This window comes from Amblyomma maculatum, chromosome 10 (assembly GCF_055883805.1).
Source record: "Amblyomma maculatum isolate TAMU_Amacu chromosome 10, ASM5588380v1, whole genome shotgun sequence".
In the NCBI taxonomy this organism is placed as follows: Eukaryota; Metazoa; Arthropoda; class Arachnida; order Ixodida; family Ixodidae; genus Amblyomma; species Amblyomma maculatum.
In genome coordinates this window covers 117,123,081-117,149,438 of record NC_139353.1, presented here as the reverse complement: position 1 = coordinate 117,149,438, position 26,358 = coordinate 117,123,081, and the positions used below count along the sequence as shown (strand labels likewise).

The 26,358-nt window shown below is 46.5% G+C and overlaps 1 protein-coding gene across 3 annotated transcripts in view; it reads right to left on the bottom strand.

Moving 5' to 3' along the window:
• Positions 1 to 26,358, bottom strand: part of LOC146177308 (uncharacterized) — a 141,975-nt gene that overhangs the window by 107,612 nt on the left and 8,005 nt on the right. For all 3 annotated transcript variants that reach the window (XM_084580423.1, XM_084580424.1, XM_084580422.1), the window contains exon 2: positions 10,822 to 10,908. In XM_084580423.1, coding sequence (XP_084436549.1) covers positions 10,822 to 10,908 — 87 coding nt within the window. The remainder of the gene's footprint in view (positions 1 to 10,821; positions 10,909 to 26,358) is intronic.

Here is a 26,358-nt window from a genome sequence, read left to right as displayed (position 1 = left end):
TACATAAAAAAGAGGAAAATTTAGCCCTGGTTTAGTTAGATTTTGTACATTGCTTCGTTTAGCCTTTATTTTCCATGACTTAGTCTCTTTGACCAAATATTTTAAAGGTTTTGCATGTTTTTCTTTTGAAAGAGGATGTAGATTTGAGGCCAGGAACTTGATGATGTTTTAGGAAATAAAAGCGATGAAGACGGAGACGTCCAAAGATCTCGTTTAAAGACTGGCAGCAAAGTTAGCCTAGCCATTCATTATTGACATACCCAAGTGATTAACAGACTGGTTAGCGAAACAGGCTTCCTTCGCTCCTCCTGTGTTCTATTTAGGTTTCCGTACCCATGCATGTACAGTCGCATCCATATAAAGGTCATCGCGGGAGCATCGACCGGTGGGCCTTTCAAGCTGCATAGCGGCCGATTTTGAAACTGCTAAGATAATGATTGCGCACCCTTTTTGCCCGTCTACGCTCTTCTGGGCTACAAGCAACCCCCCCCCCCCCCGACTAACCTGCCGCCTTTGTTTTCTGTGTTTTCTTCCCTATCATAACTGTCTTGTATATCAGTCGTTGCCTGATATCTTGTTTAACGATGACGCCTCTGTGCGCTTGCTGATAAGGTGAACGAAACGCATTTCAACTTTCTTTAGCGGAAGCTGACTAATATTTGATACAGCACCTTTGCATAGCATAATTTTATCCTGTAAAGGCATAATTGTGAGAGCTTACCTCTCCCTTTCGCTGTTCAAAGAGCTACTACTGTCGTTTCACGACACATTTCTTGGTCATTGCTTTATCGTTTGTGCATACCATTTCTTTTTCATTGTTATCGGGATAACCGGGCCATGTTGGCGTTCACATATTTTGTTACCACATAGTCTTACAACCCACATAAATTCCCGACTGGTGATTTATAGAAAAAATAAAAGAAAAACATGTCCGAAAAGCGCTTTCGGCGAACTTTCCAGGTTTACCAGAGCCTCTTCGTGACAGAGCCTGTTCGTTAAAGGCAGTTTCTTTGTTGGCGCCTTCAGTCTCTGTAGAAATGCCAAGGCGGTTAACGGTAGAAGAAAGCAGCGAAATAATAGGTCTACGAAAGGTACAGTCGGCTGTAAGCATTGTCCCATGTATGTATGGCCGGTACCCCAACAATTTCGGATTTGGTAAGGACTTGTGGGTGGTTTAATATATGTAGTCTTGTGCAGCCAGCCTAAAGATTTGATCCCTGATCACATGGCTCTCTTTGTCTGTCAGGCGAAATTTCTACAGCAATTGTATTTTATTTCTTTAACTGTGAACAGATATTTTGTGGTTTGCTAGATAGATTTATTTATATAGATTGTTCTGTTTCAATTCCAATTTCAAGCTATACACTTGCTCTATGAACATGGTTGTGTGGCGTGCATACGGATAGCCCAACGCAGGAACCATAATTTATCACTCGATACCGTTACCCAAAATTTCCCTTATAATGTATGAACAATTGTGCCAAACGAGGTCTGGTGACCGCAATGTTCAGCACGAGTGATTCTGAAAAAATGCCTGTAGGCATATTTCTATGTAGCCACAGTGGTCACGATATTTATATCAAAACTGTGGCGCAATTTGCTCTTCGTAAAGCGTCGCGGTTGATGTCATTTGATCTAACATAGCATATGAGATATATATATAATAATATGATATATATATATATATATATATATATATATATATATATATATATATATATATATATATATATATATATATATATATATATATATAACACGTGCAGAGAGCCTGGAACTTGTTTGGGCTATTACAAAATTCCGCCCTTTTTGTTTGGCCGGCATTTTACTGTTATAACAGACTATCTTGCCTTGTGTTGGCTTTCCTCCCTCAAAGATCCTACAGGCCGTTTGGGGCTCTGGGCGCTTTAATTACAAGCGTATACATTTTAAGTCGTGTACAAGTCCGACCGGCTTCACCAAGATGCAGACTGCTTGTCCCGTCATCCCGTCGACTCCCCTAGTCCTACCGACTCTGACAATGACGCATGTGTCTTGTCTGTGTCGGCCTTTTCTAACATTGCCGACGAACAACACTTAGATCCTTTGCTCCATTCCATTATCCTCCGTCTGACCTGCGACCGACCTCATCCATCTCTTGCCTTATATGCACTCCACGAGAACACAGTATACCGACGCAATATGCGGCCAGACGGCGCAGACATTTTGCTCGTCGTTCCTCAACATCTGCGTTCCACCATTTGACCAGTTCCATGGTGCACCTACGACTGGCCACCCGGGTGTCTCTCGCACATACGACAGCCTGCGCCGACGCTTCTACTGGCCGGGGCTCTACCGGTCCGTTCAGCAGTACATTGCCGCATGTGAATTGCGTCATCGTCGAACGAAGCCGACAACTTTGCCTTCAGGTCATTTGCAGCCGATCCCCATACCCACTGACCCATTTTCCCGTGTAGGTATTGACCTTCTTGGGCCCTTTCCAGTTTCCGCCTCGGGGAACAAGTGGATCGCTGTCGCCACCGATTATGCTACGTGGTATGCTACTACCAGAGCCATCCCGACCAGCTGCGCCACAGACGTCGCTGACTTCCTCCTAGAACACGTGATTCTAGATCATGGTGCCCCTAAAAAATTCACCACAGCCTATCACCCCCAGGCCAACGGCCTCACGGAACGCCTAAATCGTACCCTCATAGACATGCTGTCCATGTATGTGTCTGACGACCACCGGGATTGGGACGTTCATCAACCCTTTGTGACTTTCGCCTACAATTCATCTGTCCATTCTACCGCTGGATAGTCCCCATTTTATCTGTTATTTGGCCGACACCCGTTACTGCCCTTCGACACCTTACTACCCGCGACAGACGCCACCAGTACTTACGCCAGTGATGCCGTAGCCCGCGCTCATGATTCCCGCCGGACAGCTCATGCCAGGCTCTCTGCATCCCAAGACTGTCAAAAGTTCCGGTACGACAGTCGCCACCGTGATGTCCACTACACTCCTGGGTCAATCGTCTTGCTGTGGCTCCCGTGCCGTCGTGTGGGCTTGTGTGAATAACTTTTGCCCCGTTACACAGGCCCTTACCGTGTTTTGCGCCCCGTGACAGACGTCACATACGAAGTTGAATCTGTCCCTCCGAAATCCTCGTCCAGAGTGCCATCCTCTGAAATAGTGCACGTAACCCGCCTGAAGCCCTATTATGCACGTTCTGTTTCACAAACGTAGAACGCACCGGGACTGTGCTTTTCCCTAAGGCCGGTAGTGTTACTGATCGGTATTCGCTTGTCGTACTGACGAAAAAGAAGCGCGACACACTCCCAGAAGAAGAAGACACAGACGAGTGCTGTGCTGTGCCAGTGTTGTGCTGTGATCATCCTCAGTGGTGTGGACAACTGCCATACTGTGAATATTTCCCGTAATAATATTTACCAATGTCAAGACAAGCTTATAAGAGGGATTTGAACCAACATACATATTTTAACGTCTTTTTTGTGTATTTTGGACAAAAATTATTACCAAGAATATTAGGCAGCAGTTCGTCGCAGACCGTTAAGTGCGTTGTAATACGATTTCTCACTTCACATAGTGTACATCTGCTACTCAAGTTGAAAGCTAGCACATGAGAGTTATTCGGATCGTAGATATTTTACCTTCCAATTATGTCTTCCCTAGTTTCGTAACAATGTTATTATGAAACCTTTCGTCATAGTTTTCGTGATGGTGTCATACCATTTCCTAGGCCGTAAAGCACAGATCTATTACTCAATTAAGAGGCTAACTTGCAACGGAGGGTCGAAGGGATGCCAAATGTACATCGAATGCTGTGCCTTCAAGCGAAGCGCTTGGCGATTACGAGTCCTAGTTACGTTATTAATGCGTAAGCATGGGTATGTTGGCGGGTTTCATATGTTTGTGGCATTGTCGGAACCGTAAAAGAGAAAGTGGTCGGCATACCGGAACAATCGCCCATCGATAAAGCGTAAGGAAAAAGTGTGCATGTGATAAAAATAGCTGAAGTGGATCAATTAGGCAAATAATTAGACCCTATTAAGTGCGTAACAGGGAGCTAAGATGACCGGCAGCCAACTTCAGATTTCAGTTTTCAGCTTCCAGTCTCAGTGGAGGAGAAGCGTCACTTGGTAAATAGCGTTTTCTTGTCGAACAACATCAGTGTTCCGCTCAGCGCACCAATGTTAACCGAACTTCTGTAATTGGTTTACCACAAAGGAAAGCAGCAGTATCCTTCACTCGCGGAATGTCGCTGGCATATCTGGCGGACAGCACAGCAATTCCCAGGCTTACGCTTTTCTCGTTTGTATGGCCTGCCACCGAGAGTTGTGCTCTTGTTGATGCAAAAAAGGCATGCAAGAGGAATTATTTCTTGAGAAATGCGCATTAATTATTTACGACTGAAATGATGTAGCCGTTAGGATGCTTATCCCTTATGACAAATAATAAATAGAAAGTACATGGCAGCCAGTTGCTGGGATGGACTCGTACCCTTGTTCAACCACCCATAGAACATTTTAAGCGTTTTTGATATTTATTCAAGCAAGTCTTAATCCGGTTTGTTTGCAAGTCATAACATTTTATTATAGCTGCCTGAAACCACAAAAACTATATCTTTGAAAACCTGCACTGTAGTACAGGCCGCTAAATAAAGTATGGTTGATGATTTGTGATCTATGCCTTCATGTTTGTTAGTTAAAGCTAACTGTAAGGCTTGGTCACTATTTTCTGTGCCATTCCTTTTATTAAACACTGCTGGATTGATTTGTGCGGCTGCTGTATATTGTCACCGTCAAACAGCCAGAGCCGCCGAAGTAAGTTCACCAAGAAGGTGGGTTTATTGAGCGAATATTTGTGGGCAAGGGAGCCGGGAGCTCGAGAGAGGAAGACGAAGAACGCTGGGTTGACTAGCATGGCTAAGGCCAGCTCACAAGTCCGGCAATGCAGTCCGGCCGCATGACGGCGCCGCAAGATTGATTAGGAATGCGGCATTACTCCCCCTCTTTGAAAGGCGCCAACCTCTGCTCTAAGAGTTGGCATCTGAACGTCGAAGGTACATCGGTAGTATCGGTTGGCTGGGGGAATAGATACGAACGAGTGGGTAACGGATGTGGTAAGCCTTCATTCGTGCGACGTGTACAAATTAAATGTTGGCAGTCGTGAGAAACGAACAGTTTCCTGGGAAATAACTTCATTGTTCCCTTCGCTGAGTTGGCGGGCTACCTCATACGGGCGAAATATCGGCGAAGCAGGTTTTCAGGCCGACCCGTCATAAAAATTGGGCTCCACACCCAAACTGGTTCTGCAGGCTCGTTAGTCGCATTTCTGTGGCGTATATTATACCGGTGAACATCTTTTTCTTGCTGGCGCCCGATACTCTGTCGAGAAAGTTGGCGGGTGGCCTCGTCATGCAGAAGGAATTCATCAGCACCATGACTGTGGCATTAACACCATCAGGAAGCATGCATTGCGTCCAGCATAGTTATGGCTTCGCGACTGTGGACTAAATAAAACAGAGGGTAGTGCGTCGTTTCTTACGGTGCAGTAATATACGCGAAGGTGATATAAGTATTGTGTCCCAGTTTCGATGGTCCTCGTCGACATACATTGAAATCATGTTGGTGGTTGTCTTATTAGGCCGTTCGGTGACTCCATTTGTTTGCGGATAATAAGCGTTACCCTCCAGTGACTTGTGCTTCTGAGTCGCATAAAGTACTCTGTAACCGCCGAAGTAAAAGCCGTCCCCCTGCCATTTATTACTGCGGGCGCACCGTGACGAAGTACAATGCTAAGCAAAAAAAAAAGGTCGCAATTTCAGGAGCGGTTCCACGAGGAAGCGCTTACGTTTCTCAGTATCGGCTGAGATAGATTGTGGCGACCACATTGTACCGGTGACCGGATTAGGACTCCGAAAACGGGCTGAGTAAATCCATGCCGGCTTGTTGGAACGGGACTTGCGGATAATCAGTAGATGTAATAGCCAAGCCGGCTCAGTACGTTGGCGGCATCATCCGACGTTGGCACTGCCGGCAAGTTTTCACGTAGCGCTTGACCACTGCAGTGAGCATTGGACAATAATACTTTTGGCGTATGCGTGCCAACGTTCGGGAAAAACTCATGTGACCAGAAAAAGGCTCGTCGTAGGACGTTTGCAGGACGTCGTCGCGACAAGAAGATAAACAGCTTCCGTCGGCCTGTAGTTCTTCTTGTACATGATGCCGTCTCGTAAAGAGAACGATGGCAATCCACGCGAGAAGATTCGGGGCGGAGTTGGATTACTTCGTTCTAGATACTCAATAAGAGGCAATAGTTGGAGGACGTCTCTTTGTTGTTGAGCCAAAGTGTCCGTGGCGATATCGCCAAAAACAGAGAATCGTCTTCGAACTCAGTGCTGTTATGCGGTAGAGGCGCGCGGGACAAATAGTCTGCATCGCTGTGATTCTTGCCTTATGTATAGACGATGGTCACGTCAAATTCTTGAATTCGATGACTGCAGCGTGCTAGCCGCCCGGATGGATCTTTAATGCTCGCCAACCAGCCAAGTAGTGGTGATCCCTCACTACTCGGAAAGGCCTGGCGCAGCGGCCAACATTCATGACACGGAAGCTTGGGAATCCCTTCTCCAAAGCGAAACCCTTGAGACCCAAAAAGAAGTCGTCCGCCTGGCGGCAGAGGCCGCGAAGAATCAATGTATCCTTGCGCTCTCCTAGTCGAGCAGTCCAAGCCCCTATTCGGGTCTGCGTACCTGGGTGGGGGAGTAGGGGAACCTCTTGTATCGGCGGCAATAAAGTTTCAAATAAGAACAATGTAAGGTAACGCGAAGGTCGGACTTGGGGGATCAGGTTTTATCGCTATCGCAGACTTGAAGCCTTGGTCGCACACTGAAGTCAATCACACTCCGCGATGACGATGGGTATCTACAAGAGGGAGCAGGATGAAGATGCAGCAGCACGTTCAGCCGTGTGGAAGATGAAGCGCCACACAGTGCTCACACTCTTTCGCCCGCGCAGTTGAAGCGGCCAGCCTGGCCGCAATTAGTCCACAGGATTGCGCCGAATAAAAGGCTTCAGGCGTGAAACGTGGACAACTTCAGTGCCACGGTAACGACTTTCCGGAGGAGGGTAAACAGGGGAGACGCGATAGCTGACCGGGAGGTTTTTTCAAGAACTGTGTAAGGATCAATGTAACGGTGCTGGAACTTGTCACAGAGGCCGGGAGTGCTTAATGGGGTCCAAAGTAACACCTCGTCACCGGGACGGAACGAAACTTGGCGATGGGTTGCATCATAGCGGCACTTGCGGTCTTCCTGGCTAGCATCCGTGTTGACGCGAGCGAGCCAGCGAGATTTGGCCACTCGGGAAAGGAACTGGTCAGGAAGAGAGGATGAAGAACTGGCATGTGTAGAAAGGAACTAGGCATCAAGAAAGGTAGCGGGAGAACGGCCGTAAACGAGGAAAAACGGGGTATATCCTGTCGTCCGCTGTACAGCCGTATTGTAGGCGAACGTAACAAAAGGAAGTATTGCGTCTCAGTTTCGGTGGTCCTGGTCGACGTACATAGACAACATGTCAGAAAGCGTGCGGTGGAACCGCTCAGTCAACCCATTGGTCTGCGGGTGATAGCTGGAGGTCAATTTGTGATGTGTGGTTGAGGCCTCAAGAACTTCTGCTACAATCGTCGACAGAAATGTCCGTCCTTACAAAAAAGCTTAATGAGTTTCTGATTAAATGGTAATTACATTCCTCATCATGCACATTAACATTTCTATACATTTTCTTGATGCATTTTTGATGAGTTTCACAAGAAAGTTGGCCACCGTGTTTCTGGTTGGTACCTAATGTGTGCATTTCTTGTGTGTTGTTCATGAGTGTTGACCAATGAGCACTTTTGGATAAAAAGTAAAAGCTAAAACGCAGCGAAGCACCTCAACTACATTAAAAAAGCTAAAAAATAAAAAAATTAAAACTAAGCGAAAAAAAAAACTGCACCTCTGGCGCGATTCGAACTCGGTACCTCTTACTCCGTAGCTTTCTACGCTAACCACTCGGCCACTCAAGGAACTGGTAGTGCCGGTAACGTATTTGCTTCTTATGTCTGGACTGCATTCATAAGATTGGGACAATGTTTCGAAGCATGTTTCGAAGTGTACAGGCCGTTGCGGCTGCTCTAACAATTACAACTTCTTGACCATTAGAACTTGCATCTAATGTTCTAGATACCTATGCGCACTATTTTGTCCACTGCAGTCATTTTAACATGTCGAGTTTGGCATCGCTGGCAAATTTATCAGCGCTGGCTCTTCGGTGGTTGCTACCTTGGGCGTAATTTTCGCTGAACACGGAGCTGTAGCACGAACCTTTAAGGAAAAAAAGTGCGACCAAGCTTCAATACCGGCAAGCGCAGCAGCGCCAACACTACTTTACTGGTAACTAAATCTTATTTGTATCTAAACATTTCGGGAAGCGATGCGATGACTGAGGGCTCGGCTAATCTATACGCAGAGCAAGAAGGAGCTCGAAAGCTTAAGAAACACGCAAAATATCATGCATTATAAAGAAGGCATTGCTTCTCGTGCCCTGGTGGCGCACATGCTCCCAGGACGGTCCAGTTCCGAGTCAACGCACGGCTCGGGTTACGTCCGCGCGTCGTCGTCGGCGCAGGCCGGGGTATCCCTGCTGGTCTCTCCAAAACGGCCTACTCGCAGGTGCAAGGAGGCATTGGAAATGGAGCGGCCTTGCGTCCGTTTGCTTGGAGGTGGTGTGGCAGTGCGTCGGTTCGCGTACACAACAATATTCTTGCCCGTAACACCCTCAAGCATATTGTCCAACCACAGCACCCATTCGCTTGGCAAGAAGTGATTTGCAATGACACAAACACCCAAGACGCAGGGTGTAAGCGTGTTTTGAATGAAACAAATGTCCAAAAAGTTGTTTTTTGTTTTTACAGTGCATGCTAAACAGAAATGAAAACATAGTAAAGAATATACATTCGCTTAGTGATGTATAATTTCCCTCATTTGAGAAAGTCAATGTATTTCCACATTAGCTCCTATACAAAAATACTGTTGTGTTTTCCAAGTACAAAACTTCTTGCGTAATCTCAAATGAAAGTCCGTTGCGGATCTCATGTTAAAACACATAAAAATTGTTTCTTAGGCAACATCCTACATATGCTAATCAGAAATGAAAACATAGGGCTCTGAAAGTGTGCAGTTAACAAAGAAATAATATGTATTCACTTAGTGATGTATACATTTCCTCATTTGAGAAAGTCAATGTATTTCCACATTAGATCTTACCCAAAAATACTGTTGCGTTTTCCAGGCACAAAACTTCATGTGTGATCTCAAAGGAAAGTCTGCTGCGGATATGATGTTAAAACACATCTAATCTTGAATCTCCTTTGAGTGGTTGATGACTCATCAAAAACACATTACGTGGGTAACAGAAATTCAATAGCCATTTTTGTAAGGGGCGCGCCGCGCGCGCGCGCGCGCGGCCACGATCGCTAAGAAGCGCTTGAGGGGCCCCATGGCACAGTAGGAGCTATTTCAAAAAGAAGGTTGCGACCTCATGTGCTGAGCCATTAGGCAGGGCAGCGGACTCAGCGTAGCGTGTTAGGTGGTCGACGGCGGTGACGAGCCAGTGATTACCTCGTGCGGACAATGAAAGTGTACCGTATAAGTCTATGCCAACAACGGCGAAAGGAGTAGCAGGGCAAGATAGCGGCTGTAGTAGGCCAGCAGAAGGAGAAGTCGGCCGTTTGCGGCGTTGGCATGGCAGACAAGAGGCGACGTATTTTCCCACGCTTGAGGCGAGGCCTGGCAAGAAGAAACGGGTTTTCACGCGGCGGTAAGTTTTATGAAAGCCTAAATGACCGGCTTTAGCATCATCGTGGAAAGCCGCCAGGATACGGGCGCGAAGCGCTCTCGGAATAACGGGGACCCCACAGGTGCGTTCAGAGCAATAAATATAACGCGAGAGCACGCCGTTGTCAATTTTGAACTTTTGGAGTTGCCTGCGCATCCTAGCGTAGGAGCGTGAGAATCACCGGTGAGAAGGTTGATTAGGGAAAGACAGTAGGGATCTGCCCACTAGTTTGAAATGATGGCGTAGCGATCTGAAGCAGCGGCAGGAGTAGCACAGGTGATGTTTGGAGCTCTGTACGACATTGGGACGTCGAGGGTGCATGCAAGAAGGCGCGAAGAAGCATTAGGTGGTGATTCTCGGCGCCGGCAACGGAAAAGAGCATCGGCATCTCGATGTTGGCGACCCGATTTGTATGTGACATCGAAGTGGTATTCCTGCAAACGCGGAATCCAACGTCCCAGGCATCCAGTCAAATTTTTGAGGGTTGATAACCAACACAGAACGTGGTTTGAGTGAATCAAGCAATGTAATATAGACGTTCTGTAGCTTGCGCTCATCGTCGCCCTGGTTTTGTTTTCTTTATTTTTAAAGTAGTCAGGGGATTACATCACACACTCAAGGCTCCTTGCCAGAGGCTACTCGTGGATCTTAAAATGGATACACGCATGTCTATTTGAAGCTCGCCACGCGGTCAAAACTGGCCAACCAGCCTTCAACGGTCTCGAACCTATCACCATGGAATGAAGGTGGTGATACAGTTGTGGAGGACAAACGGCGGGATCATTTCAGACTGCTGAGGAATATTGCGGCCGGTGGTATATTTCACGGCTCTAGGAGGTGTTCTCATACCGCTGAACTCAGGCTGTAGGCTTCGCAGGCAACGGCTCGCCTTGTGGACAGGAGTTGTATCCACGCACTCGTAACTGAATTCAAAAGTACCTTCGAAGTCAGCGTACATCGGACGACACTCGCCACGGCTCCATAAATGTCACCGTCAAACAGCCAGAACTGCCAAAGTAGGTTCACCTGGAAGGCAAGTTTAACGAGCGAACGTAAGTGGGCAAGGCAGCTGGGATCTCGATAGACAAAGACGAAGAACACCGGAGTGACTATCGTGGCTAAGGATAGCTAAAAAGTCAAGTAATGCAGCTTGGCCGCATGACGGCGCCAAAAGATTGATTAGGAATGCGGCAATATTATTTTTAGAGCAGAATACCTCCTTGACATAAGTAAAAGCCGTACGTATGCACTAAAGTCTGTAGCTGCGGGAGTACCCGCTTCGCTATGGGGACCAAAATATAGTTATATGAATGCTGGTGTTAAGGCGAAGAAAAATACAAATATCCCCTAGCCAGCTAAGCACCTTATATGCTTTGAATACTATAGATCTATAGCAGCTAACGAAATGTTATGCCTACTCGCCTATAGCCTAAGGAACATGGTGTGTTATACACCTACTTAAAACTGCTTTTAAGGCTAGTAGTCTTCAGTTTTATATCTGTTTACATATTTATAGCCTGCTATTAGCACGACTATTTGCATCACCTCTTGTGACATACATTTTCCTATAACTAGCTAAAATTGTTTACATGGGCTGCAGTCTAGTGTAAATAAATTCTGTCTCTATAAGCTCCTAGAGGTAATGATATGACTTCTGATCTATCAATTCAGGCATATATTCCTCTAAACTTTGCTAAGGTATATAATGGTTGGGAACCTAGAACCGGAGTGCTATAGAATTTCCTTCAGGTGCCCATGGATATTCACATGGCACTCTGGCTATCATCCGAAGCTCACTGAAGCCCATAAACTATGTATGTATGATGCATTTTGTATGAAAAGACACCCCAGGTGTAACTGCTCGGATAATCAAGGAGCCTACGAAGTGAAATATCACAAAAATCCACAAAGTAGCAGCTCTTCCTAGTGAAAAAACTGGCAAGCTTTTCTGACAATACTCCAGAAAGTTTCACTTGCTCGAAGCTGTCCGTCATTGTGTCGAAGTCGACAATGTCTAGCATATATGATATAAATATAATAAAAACATTGCTGATTAAGCTGTTCCTTATTTTTCCTACACATCTCCTAATTACGGATTTTTATCGTTTCCAACGTTTGCCTGCTACAGGTGTAAAAAGACAAATTTCCAGCCATCGTACTTCATATGCGTTACTTTAAGCCCCAAATAGGCCAGTTGGAATATGATAACATTCACAGTAATTATGCCATGTTTCTGCGAGGAATAAGCAGGTGTACAACGTTTCACAGGCCGATGGACGATGCAGCCTATATGCCATCATCATGCATTCATTCGCGAGTAAATCACAGAAGGTTCAGTAAATCTACACAGCTAGCATCGAATTTATGATAAATATCATATTACAAACTAAATTTATTTCCGGGACAAAAACTTGCTGTCTCTTAATGTTCATCTGGTCATTTTTGATAGCCGTCGGCGTAGCTCACAATTTAGGTGGAGCTGTTAAGGTTGGCCTCTATTTTTCTTCCTAATAAGTGGTGATTACTTGAGGATAAAGCTGTCATATACTTTTCTCTAGAGGGTCGCAAGTCATTGCCGTTTATATTCTGATAATAGATCAAATACTCTCTAGTTCAGTCTGATTGTCCCAGTCATTTGGCACTTCTAGCCAGCAATAATCCGATCCTTTCCGAACCGTTTCATTCGAAACCATAATTTAGTCTTCCACACATTTATTTCAGTCCTAATGGTTTGTCTCATTGGAACATTGATCACGCTTTTGTATTTGCCGACGTATCTACTCCTCAACCCAATGTCATCGCCAGATTTCATGTTAATCAGTTGGACTCCATTATCCATTATTCTTACCTGTTCCTTATCCAGTTGTTTCATTACCTAGTCTACCAGCCTACGTATATCAATTAAGTTTGGGTATGACATAATTCCACATTCTACGAAGAGCTAAAAATACGCTTGGGATCTGCTACTGCGTTTAGAGTGATATATAAGAATACTTTATAATGTGGTATATCTAACGGTTCTATAGAAGAACATATATACAAACCCCAAAACTGTCACTTAAGCTAGCTGTGGTACTTATACCAACTAGCGCAGATTTGGCTTGCAACCTCGGTACCTTAGTCCAAAAAAAAGAAGAAACCTCTGCCTTGCGGAGCAACCCTCATCAAACAAAACCAACATGGATGCTTATTGGGCTTCCCACATCATGATTTTAGGCCGCTTTGACCTTACGTCAATTGTACTGTCCACATAGGGTTAGAAAAAGACCGACGCGTGTTGTTTGCGGAAAGCTGACACAAGCTAATCATTCCTGTTAAAGTTAAAAAAATGAGTCCCACAAGAGTTACATGTTGCGTCTCCTAACAACATTTGGAGGATCTCGTACCAACTGCTAAAAAGCTTACGTTCAAAAAGTGAATTCGCGAAGAAATCAATTTTATTCTCAGAGTGCAATGTTTGCAGAAAATAAGCACACGTAGATACCATGTCGCGTTATTTGCTTGAATTATAAGCAGCTCACGTGCTCAATGAAAAATTAGTATGATATTAGTAATCTAGTACACTTTTGCACTTTACAGTGGTGTTACTAATAGAGAACGAAATATAAACCACGAACAACTGAAAACCGAGAACTTTCCCTCAGTGAGCAATTCTTTTCAATTTGCAATGTATACCAGAAGACGCTTTACTTAGGCAATACTCTTCTAATGAAGTACCTATTATTGCCCTCCATAAATGTTGTAGAATAGTTCAATCCACTTGAAGATATCCCCAATATTTAGGGGAAACCCCCAAGGTGGAGTAGATTTGTAATAAGGGAGTAATTACTCATTGCATCCACCCAAGCGCAGCCATACGGCTACAAAGGAAAGCTATACAGCTTTCTCAGAAACTTCGTAGTTAAAGAAAAATTCGTCCTGATCCGGGAATCGAACCCGGCACCACCGCCTTTCCAGGCAGTCGCTCTACCGACTGAGCTAACCAGGACGGTCAGCAGATCAGATGGTAGGGCGAGAGCGAATTGATCTATAACTCGAAGTGGGAATGGTGTTGGTCAAATATTTAGGGGAAACCCCCAAGGTGGAGTAGATTTGTACCAAGGGAGTAATTACTCATTGCATTCACCCAAGCGCAGCCATACGGCTACAAAGGAAAGCTATACAGCTTTCTCAGAAACTTCGTAGTTAAAGAAAAATTCGTATTAGAAAAATAATAGGCGTAAAATGGTTATTGGTTGCGTACAGCCAATAAAAACCTGATGTATTGAACGCCTGGAATAAAAATAGTGAAGGTATTAACGGCTTAGCAATGCCCTACAAAATTGCACTCGCACTATTACGCTCACACATAATATTGTCAGGCATGCGAATGGTTTGAGAACCATGAAGCGTCCCTAACGAGCTGGGATTGTTTTGAAGAGGAGATTCGAAATTGTTTCGGGAATACCACGGAAAAACGGAAATGCGCTGAGCAGACTTTATTCCAGCGAGCCCAGGGCCTGGTGAAACGTGCACAATGTACATAGATGAGGTCCTAAAACTCTGCAAAGCGGTGAATCCGAGCATGTCTGACGAAGACAGAGTTGGCCACCTCTTAAAGGGCATTGCGGTGGACGTATATAACTTTTTAATTACAAAAGAAAACTTACATTCTCCCACGGCCGTGATCAAGCACTGTCGTACGTTCCAAACTTTAAAGCTGCGACGCATAACCCCGAAATTCAGCCGTCTGCCTAACGTGACCACTGTTGCAAGCGTGGATTCTCACGAGCATTCACATGAGCCTCCGCATTTGGTCGATATGATTCGCCAAATTGTCCGTGATGAGCTCTCCCGCCATCAAGATCTGAACCGCAGTGCAATCTCCTGTGATAGCTGCTCCCTGCAGGCAGCTCCCATCCAGCGCTCTTGGGGTTCTACCGCTCCTCCGCCCGTTCGTGACCACCAAAACGACTCATATGGCCCTGCTCCCCTAGCTGGTACCCACTACAGGGCGCCACCTTCTCCGCAACAACCCCAGCGGCAGGACTTTGCTGATCGCTTCAATCCTGTTACGGAGGACTATTATTTGGGCCGTGCTCGTGAACCTCCCGTCTGTTACCGCTGTGGTATGCTTGGCCACATATCCAGATTCTGCCGCCGCCGGTACCCGGCACTGCGCTACCAGCGCCAATGGTCAAATCGCCGTTCTACCGTGAGTCCAGAAGTCCGTGACCCGACCTATCCCCCTCCTTCGGGCTCCTACCGCTACGTACCACTGCGCAACGACTCACCAGTTTCTGATCGCAGCCTGACTCCTCCTGCCCGCCGCTCCCGACAATCGCCTTCTCCCCGCCATTCTTCTCCGCCACCGGGAAACTAGCGTGTGCGGCCAAAGGAGGTGCGGTCGCCAGGTCATCGATATTGCGAATTCCTCTACCGGTCGTTATCCTGAAGAACCGCTTGGAAGTGTTAGTGAATGGTGTTTGTGTTATGGCCTTAGTGGATACGGGTGCTACAGTTTTCGTGATGAGCTTAGATTTTAAGAACCGTCTTGGCCGCAAAATTATGTTTGGCTGGCATAGAACGGTCATATTTTGAGGTGTAGGGGGAGAATCTTTGGTTCCGCTTGGTATTTGTTATGTAAATGTAGCGAAGGCTGGACACGAGTTTATAACTGAATTTACGGTGCTGCCTCGCTCTACGCACGACGTTATTCTAGGAGTTGACTTTTTACAGCAGTGTGGCGCAACTCTCGACTTCAACAGTGGCGAGATATCAGTAAGCCCCAGCCTTCGATCGGCCCTCATAGAAGAACCGCCGCGGGCGTTGCAAGTGTTTTCAGTCTTCGAGGATACCGTCGTTCCTGCGAAGTCCGCCATCTTCGTCCCAGTTGTGTCTTCGGGTGCGGTTCCTAATGCCTTCGACGCTCTGGTGGAACCCTTTTCCCTTTCCTGTGCCAAAAAGAGTGTGTTGGTGCCCCGCAGCGTTGCTCGAGTGAACGAGGGCCATGCCACGCTTTGGACTGTCAACCGTACCAATGAACCTGCCGTATTGCCGCGTGGTTTGAAATTCGCCGACTTTGAAGAACGCCTTTCTATGCACATCGCCGCGTTCAGTGACAGCGTTGCTCGTTCAACTAGAAGTCCCGATTATGCTGATTCCCAGTTTCAGTCTATGATAAATGAATCGCTACCCACCAACGACCGCCGAATATTGATGGAGGTTCTTATGAAACATGCGGACGTGTTCGACTTTGCTCGAGATCAGCCACCACCGATTCCGCCTTCCCGCACCCATCACATGATCGACACCGGATCTGCACACCCGATTAGACAGACACCATACCGTGTTTCACCTTCAGAACGTAAGATAATCGACGAACAGGTCCGTGATATGATGCAAAGAGGAATCATTCAGGAATCATCTAGCCCATGGGCCGCCCCTGTGATTCTCGTGAGAAAGAAAGATGGTACCTGGCGATTTTGTGTTGACTATCGCAGCCTCAATACTGTCACCAAGAAGGATGTTTACCCGCTCCCGCGTGTTGATGATGCCATTGACTGCCTCCATTCAGTTTCCTACTTTTCATCTGTTGATTTACGGTCCGGATACTGGCAGATACCGATGCATCCGAAAGACAAGGAGAAGACGGCATTCCTGACTCCCGATGGGTTATATGAATTTAACGTGATGCCTTTCGGCCTATGCAACGCTACGGCTACCTTTGAAAGATTTATGGACACTCTTTGGCGTGGACAGAAGTGGCAAATTTGCATGTGTTACCTAGATGACGTAGTGATTTTCGGGAGGATCTTCGCCGAGCATAACAGCTGTGGTCCTTAACTGCATGGAGAAAGCTGGTCTCGTGCGGAACTCTAAGAAGTGCCGCTTCGGTGAATGCCAGATCGTTGTGCTTTTGCATTTGGTTGACAAAGACGGTGTTAGGCCTGACCCACAGAATATTGAAGCTGTCAGCTGAGTGAAGGAGCCCAAGTCTGTGAAAGAACTAAGAGCTTCCTGGGACTTTGCTCTTACTTTTGACGCTTCATCCCTAGGTTTGCTGACGTAGCCTACCCCCTCACATGCCTGTTGCAGAAAGATATTACTTTCAAATGGACTCCTGAATGTGCTTCTGCGCTTCGCCAGCTCAAGTTGCTTCTTACTTCGCGGCCCATACTGCGTCATTTCAGCCCGACGGCTCCCACTGAACTCCACACTGACGCAAGTGGCATCAGCGTGGGTGCTGTGCTCATACAACGGCATGACGGAAACCAACACGTTGTCGCTTACGCAAGTCGCACCCTTAGCAAGTCTGAACGCAACTATACCATGACGGAGCAAAAGTGCCTTGCCGTCGTTTTTGGCGTACAGCCGTTTCGCTCGTACCTTTATGGACATTCCTTAAGAGTCATCACCGATCATCATTAGCTTTGCTGGCTGGTGAATCTACGCGGCCCCTGCGGTCGGTTAGCCCGCTGGGCATTACGCCTTCAGCAGTTCAACTTTACAGTGTCGTACAAAAGCTGCCGCCAACACGCTGACGCTGACTGCCTCTCGCAACTGCCCTCTGCGATGACACCTTTGACGACTATCTCGCCGCCGTTTCCGTACTATATCCGGATCTTGCCACTTTCCAGCGAGAACAACGAAAAGATCAAGACTTGGTATCACTTTTTGAAAAAGCTTGTGATCCGGCATCTGCGAACCCTTTCTGCATTCGCGATGGTTTGTTGTATCGAAAAAATTACTCGTCTGGCGGTGCACGCTTTCTGCTAGTCGTTCCGGCTAGCCTCTACTCCTCTGTTCTACTCTCTATGCACGATGACGTTACAGCTGGGCACTTGGGGTTTGCCAGGACTCTTACGCGCATTAAAGAACGTTTCTACTGGCCAAATATGCGTCGAACGACTGAGCGTTACGTGCAATCCTGCGTGCAGTGCCAGCGGTTCAAGCTCCCCACGACTTCTCCGCCGGGCCACTTACATCCGGTGACACCACCGACCACACCATATGAGCAAGTGGGTGTTGACCTCATAGGCCCGTTTCCCCGCTCGTCCAAAGGCAATCGCTGGGTCATCGTGTGCGTTGATCATCTCACGCATTACTGTGAAACTGCCGCCATCTCTTCAGCCACCGCCGCTGACGTCTCGTTCTTTGTTCTTCACGCTGTAGTCCTCCGTCATGGGTATCCTCGTGTAATTATCAGTGACCGAGGCCACCAGTTACACGGCAGATGTTTTAGAAAAGCTTCTGCGCTATTGTACTGGCCAGTTGCGTCACTCTATGCCGTACCATCCCCAGACGAATGGCCTCGTCGAACGTACAAACCGGACACTGACGAACATGCTTGCGATGTATGTTGACTCGCGGCACAAGAATTGGGATGACGTGCTTCCTTCCATTACTTACGCCTATAATACCTAGAAGCATGAGACAAGTTCTTATAGTCAATTTTTCCTCCTCTACGCCCTTCCGCCTCGACGTTCTCTTGACATCATTTTGCCGTTCTCTTTTGACACCGAGCCGTCTGTTTCGAGCACCCTCTGCCGCGCTGAAGAAGCTCGTCGGGTCGCTCGATTACGCACTCTGGCCTCGCAAGGCCGCTCTAAGCAGCGCTACGATCGTCGGCATCAGGATGTATCCTACCTTCCCGGCGACTTAGTGTGGCTCTGGACACCTCTCCGCAAGCGTGGTTTGTCCCAGAAGCTGTTGTCGCACTACACAGGCACATTTATTGTGCTCAAACGCATCAGTGAGTTGAACTACGTCGTGTCTCGCCAATGCTCGCAAGGTCGCCCCTCTCGGAAAACATATTTAGTTCATGTCGCAAGAATGAAGCGCTGCCACTCTCGCTCGGCACTCCGACTGACAGCTCAGGGGCTTCGTCTGCGAAGGGCGAAATGTCAGGCATGCGAACAGAAGAGAACAAGGAAGTGCAAAAAGAGGCTCTCCGGAATAGAAGTGGAAGAAGAGGAAGCTCACTATATGTTGGTTAGCACGGCTAAGGTGCAGAACCACTTTGTAAATAAACCTTAACAATATACATATATATATATATATATATATATATATATATATATATATATAAACAGAAAGAAAGCATCTGTAAAGGCACATTACGTACTATGTAATATACCTCTACTAACTAATTTCATCCTACCTACACCTCCCGCCGACTATCGTCTCTTCGGCCTCTCATTCGGAGGAAAACTAAGCGCCGCTGTTCCGACGAAAGGACTGCGTTTCCCTTGAAGTTTGCATGACATCGGTTCTTTCCGCCGAATGTTATCCAAACCTTAGTCTATGGCGACATCGATCGTTCTCGCCTTTGTGCATACGGGTGCCGTTGTTGTGTTAAGAAAAAAACATTGGGGCCGCCGATTTTAAAGTTCCATGCCTGTATAGATTTTTTTTTCACTGGACTGCCAGTTCACGTCGCATTCAACCACTTGTGGCATGTACAGCTCGAATTGTTGTACAGGACGTTTTGTACATCAATGAGTTTATAGTGTTCTCTCGCTGCACTCTCGTTCTGATTATTGGTTCCGACTTTATCATAGTTCATCAAACCATCAATAATTGTGCCCGTGCCAGCATTTGATTGTCTCCACTTCAACCTGTAATCTTATTCCACAGCCCATTCACACCACAATCAGAAGATGAATCGTTGACGAGGGTGCTGACTTCTCAGCCTCCTTTACCGCCTTATTCTACAGCGGCAAGCCGAACTTGGTTTCGCTCCCAATAATGCGAGAAAGGCCCGATGTAGATAATTAATGGGCAGCCCGAGTCCAAAATCTCCAACTGAGTACTTATTGGCAGAAAGATTCAAATATTTGGTACATATTTGTCCTTTCTAAACAGCTAGAACACGAAATTTTACAATAATTTCATAATGAAATAGCTAAATGATTCCGTATTTCGGCTAGCTCAGGCAGTGATGTTGTTGGTTCTGAAGATCAACATTGCACGGAGAGCTGCAGGCAATCCAGGACAACCACTTAAGGCGCAACAGTTAGCAATGTGCGTGTTCCATGCTTTTAGCGCTATTTCTGTGAGCGCGAGTACCGAAGCCAAACAATGCTTTTAAACGACTACTATTACTAACAAATATTATACAAATCATCGATGATAGCAATTTATGGCAAAGGCTAAAAGAAATAAATGATTGAAAGGAAGCGCACCACATAGTATGCTAACCCTCTGGTATACTTTCAGCTCTGCTACGAACAATATAGGACCAACTACGGCATTGATTTGGCAGTCTCATTTCGACTAAAGCTATTTGTCGCGACAGCAGCCGGCATTTAGGTTGCGTCAATTATGATTTTTAACAAATCTGATGAACATACGGACGTGCGAATTTTTGTCTTCCCCATGGTCTATGTTAGGCCTAAAGCAGTGTTGTCTGGCTGGTCCCAATTCGGCTTGGCTTTGTTTTTGAATCTAGAGCCCACTGGTTGCACGTGCCTTCAGATTCGCCAAGAGAGACCGATTTCTGTATCATGCGGGTACGCCCGCTTTCCAGCTTCATTACGCCCGATGTAGGCCAAAAAGCAGGTTATCTAAGGCGGCTTTTTTGGACTTCACAAATGATTGTCCAATTTGAGAGTTCATTCATATTCCACCTGCTCTCTCGTAAAATACCGAGTGGGGCAGCATGGGGGCATTTTATATGGGCAGCCCTTTTTCGATTCTTACAGAGCTTTCCCACAACCAGACCACATTTAGGCTAGATCTGCCCTCAATTATATCCGATGAGGGACGCTTGTAGCCTGGGAGGAAAAATGCTCTCTTTGTTAGCCCGAGCAACGCCGCTGTGGTAAACGTGTAACACGTAGGCCAAATAAGCCTTGTGTACTTTTGCCCATCAGACACCAATGCAGGTAATATGATGATTACCTAGCTCTGCTTGCCTACATCAGACCCATTACATATATTATAAAACATTGTAGTTATTTACATTAGAATTACCGAACATTCATGAATACAAAAGTTTGAAGCCTGGAAAGCTTTATATGTTTTCCTAACGGTAATATATTGAAGTTTGGCTTAAAATTGAGCATGCAATTTTATCAGTATTGATAACAATATCGCAGAGGAAAGATTCCCGGCTTAGCGCTTCAGGCAGATGAGGTGATTGGTAGTTGCTATAACCATGTGACACTGGTGACCCTTAAGAGCTTACACTGACGTGCCTGCTCTGGGGTGGAGCCGCGTCGCCGTTGGTGTCGTTACTGCTGTAACTGAGCGAGAAAATAACGAGCCACAAGAAAGTCACGAACTGAAGAATATTTCTTAAAACTAAAGAAGAGCAACAAGCTCTGTACCACTTGCTCGTGGCTCTTGCCTTCTATTGAAAAATCCTCTTTGGGCCAACAAAAACCTTGACAGCTTTAAACCTGCACATATATGCATACTCAGTTCAGGCGTTCAGTCGTGTCCGACTCTTCGTCACCCTATGGACCATGTCACGCCACGCTTTCCGGTCTCTCACTATCTTCTTAACATCACATAGCTTCATCTGCAATGCCTCGAGAATGCCATCTAACCATCGCGTTCGCTGCCTACCCCTTCTCCGGCGACCCTCAACCTTTCCCAACATCAAATCTTTCTCCAGCGACTCCTCTCTTCTCATCAGATGACCAAAGTAGCTGAGCTTTATATTTAGAATTTGACCCTCCAATGAGCAGTCAGGGTTTATGGTCGACAATATCGACTGATTTGATCTTCTGGCAGTCCAAGGAACTCTTAAGAGTCTTCGCCAGCACCACAATTTAAACGCGTCAATTCTTCGGCGGTCAGCCTTTTTCACAGTCCAACTCTCGTATCCATACATCACAACTGGAAAGACCATAGCACGGGTTATACGGATCTTGGTTGGCAGACTAATGTCTCTGCTCTTTACTAGGCGGTCAAGGCTAACCATTGCTCTCTTTCCCAGAAGCAGGCGTCTCCTAATTTCATGGCTGCAGTCTCCTTCCGAGGTAATCTTGGCCCCCAAGAACAGAAAATCTGTCACAGCTTCCACTTCTTGTCCATTGATGCTCCAGGACTTGATAGGGCAAGACGCCATGATCTTCGTCTTTTTAACCCTCTCATGCATACGGGCCTCATATGAGGACACATATTTATCTGGCTATAAAATTCCTTCAGTCGCTCGGAGCGTGTCACTGCCGCATGGAGTCCTCAGCTGAGGACATGTGAAGTTTCCTAACATGTTTCATAGATGACACTAGCTGTCCATGTTTCTTCAAACGCCAGGCTCTGAGGGGGAGTAGGCTTGTTTGAGGTCTCTGAATCTTCTTAAGAAACAACAATTAATTCCTTGACAGGCGATAGCTCTTTTCGGCTATAAAAATTATCTGCGCCAAATATAACTCTTGAAAATTGTCAGCGAGATTTGTTGCCATTTGTTTCTCGATTTTGACTTGTATACAGAGAAGAGAACATGTGTCCTCAAGTGGGGACATCATGCATTGAAGGTGAAGCCTCACCTACAGCGCCACCCAAGAACCTTATTTGCAGAATGCCAGGCCTGGGTTCAAAGCGCCTGCATTTTCCCGCGCTTTGCATTTGTGGTGCAGTCTGCTCTGACATTTTGCTCTGTAGTTGATCCTGAAGAATGCCAATTCGTGGACGAGGTGGTGATTCCATTCAAAGGGCGCTCCTCCATAAAGCAGTACCTGCCAAGCAAGCCGAAGCGCTGGGGCTTCAAGGTGTGGCTGGGGCTTCAAGGGGCAAGCGCGGGACGAGCCAAAGTTTCAGGCGAATATGGCATGGCGGGTGATGTTGTCATCAGACTGTCCGAGGGACTTCACGGAAAAAATCATAATCTTTATGCCGATAACTTCTTCACATCCATGGCCTTCGACAGGAAACTCAAAGAGGATGGCACAATGTTTGTCGGGACATGCCGAGCAAACCGTCTGCAAGGAGAATGAAAAGGAGCTGAAAGCGCTCGGAAGGGGAAGTACATCCATTTGCACATCAGCGGACACCATCACGGTGACAAGGTGGCTGGATAACTCGCTTGTTCACGTTGTTTCAAGCTATGCAGGACGGGACCCTAAAGGTACTACGAAAAGATTCAACAGGAAAGAGAGAAAAGTAATCGGTGTCACCAGGCCATACTCCATGGAAGTATTCAACACACACATGGGAGGTGTCGACGTCATGAATTCCTTGATTGCGAGGTACAAAAAGGACGTGTGGAACAAAAAGGACTATTTGAGAATGTTCTTCCACCTACTAAATGCGGCAGTTGTGAACAACTGGATTGTATGGAGGTGGGACAAAGGCAGGGACCTATATGTGGAGCAACTTGAGTTCTGAAGTCGCGTTGCCAAGGCGCTCATATTCCGCTGTGAAGTAGCGCAGAGCTCGAAGCGACGAGGCCGCCCATCCAACCATCCTCCTCCACCATCCCTAAAGAAGAGGGTGCTTCACCATGTGTCACTGGAAAAAAGGTTGGACAGCGGGCAGCATTTCCTGAAGAAGAGCATCCAGAAGTATGCCAGCCGCTGTCGAAGTCATGCCTGCCGTAGCAAGACAAGGTACCTCTGCGGTCGCTGCAACGTCTCTCTATGTCCAGAGTGCTTTGAGTCTTTCCACAGCGCATAAGCAGAGTATGCAAGATCCATCGTCATCCTTTCAATGTTATTTGTTGCCTCTTTCGGTGTTCTGGTATGAAAGCTCTATATTTTTGAGACTGTCACTACTTTGTTGCGCACTTAAGCCAATTATCTAGACCACCTTACAGCATGTTGTCCTCATATGGGGACACATCAAAAATATAATAAGGATGTTGTTGATTACTTGAAATAAATTATTTTTGTGATCTTTGTGGCATATAGTGACATTTTTAGGCGATAAATAATTTTTTTATACACTGAGTTTAATTCATGCATGAGAGGGTTAATGTTCAGTTTAAGCCCAAACTTCTCACTCTCTTCTTGTACGCGCATCAGAAGTCTCTTGAGTTCCACTTCACTTTCTGCCATTAAAGTGGTATCATCCGCATATCTAAGGTTGTTGATACGTTTTCCAGCAATCTTCACTCCAGCTGAAGACTCGTCCAGACCGGCCTTCCTCATGATGCACTCTGCATATAGGTTAAATAGGCAGGGCGACAGTATGCAGCCTGGCCTCACCCCTTTCTCAATCGGAAACCAATCAGTAAGACCATGCCCAGTTCTGACTGTGGCCTCTTGCCCTTCATAAAGGTTCCTGAGGAGACAGATGAGGTGAATTGGAACTCCCATCTCTTGGAGAGCTTGCCACAATCTGCTGTGATCTACGCAGTCAAACGCTTTAGCATAATCAATAAAGCAGAAGTAAATGGGTTTCTGGAACTCTCTTGCTTTTTCCATGATCCAGCGAAGGTTGGCAATTTGGTCTCTAGTTCCTCTGCCCTTGCGAAACCCAGCTTGCACGTCCGGAAGCTCCCGATCCACATACTGCTGCAGCCTACCTTGCAGGATTTTTAACATCACCTTGCTAGCATGCGAAATAAGCGCGATCGTGCGGTAGTTGGAACAATCTTTGGCACTGCCTTTCTTTGGAATGGGGATGTAAACTGACCTCCTCCAATCCTGTGGCCACTGCAGGGTTGTCCAAATCTTTTGACATAATGTATGCAGTGTGTTAACAGCGTCGTGGTGGAGGTTTTGAAGCAACTCAGCTGGAATACCATCAATTCCGCTAGCTTTGTTCTTAGCAAGGCTGGATAAGGCCCATTCAACTTCACTCTTCAGGATGCCCGGCTCGAGATCAGTAATCACAACCGTCCTATGTTGGGTTTGCACATCCGGGTCCTTCTCGTACAGTTCTTCTGTGTATTCCTGCCACCTCTTCTTTATCTCTGAGGCTTCAGTGAGGTCCTTGCCTCGTTTGTCCTTTATCACGCCCAGCTTAGCACAGAAGCTTCCTTTGATATCTTTGATTGTCTTATACAGAGCTCTTGTGTTCCTTAATTGGCTGTTGTCCTCAACTGCTTGACACTGTATGTTCAGGAAGGCATTCTTATCTCTCCTTGCTATTTTCTGAAAATCCGCATTGAGAACCTTGTATCTTTCTCTTTCCCCCATACCTTTTGCCATCCTCCTTTCCTCAGCTATTTGCAAAGCCTCTTCAGATAACCAGTTTGCTTTTTTGCATTTCTTTTGCTTTGGAACTACCTTAGTAGCAACTTCTTGTATTATATCACGAACATCACTCCACATCTCTTCGGGCTCTTTGTCTTCTAGATCTAATTCTTGAAATCGATTCCTCACTTCCACAGCATATTCTAATGGAATCTGATCCAGATCATACCTGAAAGGCCTTCTAGTTTTCTGCGTTTTCCTCAATCGAAGCTTAATTTTGGCAACAAGAAGCTGATGATCGGTGCCACAATCGGCCCCAGGCCTTGTTTTTACTGCTTGTATAGCGCTTCTCCATCTCTGCCGGCAAATAATATAATCGATCTGGTTCCTGTACAGACCGTCCGGTGAAATCCATGTGTACAGGCGCCTCTTGTGCTGTTGAAAATGTGTATTCGCTATGGTCGGGTTGTTTTCTTGACAGAACTCTACTAGCCTCTGCCCAGCTTCATTTGGCTCACCAAGACCGAACTAGCCTGTAATTCCGGATATTTCTTCACTCCCGACCTTAGCATTCCAGTCTCCTTTGAGAAAAACGACGTCTGATGATGGGGTGTGGTCTAAAAGGCATTGTAGGCATTGTAGGCAAAATCTCTCAACGTCAGCTTCTTCAGCAGCAGTGGTCGGTGCATAGACTTGGATAACTGTTATGTTGAAAGGGTGACCTTGGATCCGAGGTGAAATCATTTGGTCGTTTTCGGGGTTGTACCCTAGCACTGCTTTGCCCATTCTTCTGTTTACTATGAGAGCGACCCCATTCCTTCTCTTGGATTCGTGCCCACAATAAGACATAATGGTCGCCGGAGTTAAATTCTCCAATTCCGGTCCACTTGAGCTCGCTGATACCCAAGATATCAATGTTCAATCTGTCCATTTCTCGCTTGACGATATCCAGTTTACCTTGCGTCATAGATCTTACATTCCATGTTGCTATGTGATATATCTCCTTGCAACATCGGACTTTCCGGTCGCTTCCCGACACATCCACAACTGAGCGTCCTTTTGGCTTTAGCCCAGCCGCTTCATTCGTCCTGGAGCTACTAGGAATCGCCCTTTGTTCATCCCCAGTAACATGTGGGACGCCTTCCAACCTGGGGGGCTCATCTTCCGGCGCCATATCGATAATGGTATTGTGGCTGGCCATAGGGTTTTCTTGGCAGGAAATACTGGAGTGGGTTGCCATTACCTCCTCCAGTGAATCACATTTTGTCAGAACTCTCTGCCGTGACCTGTCTATCTTGGGTGGCCCTACACAGCAGAGCTCACGACTTCATCGAGTTTCGCAAGCCCCTCTACCACGACAAGGCAGTGATCCATGAAGGGGTATATGCATACTAGAACCCTCAAATTT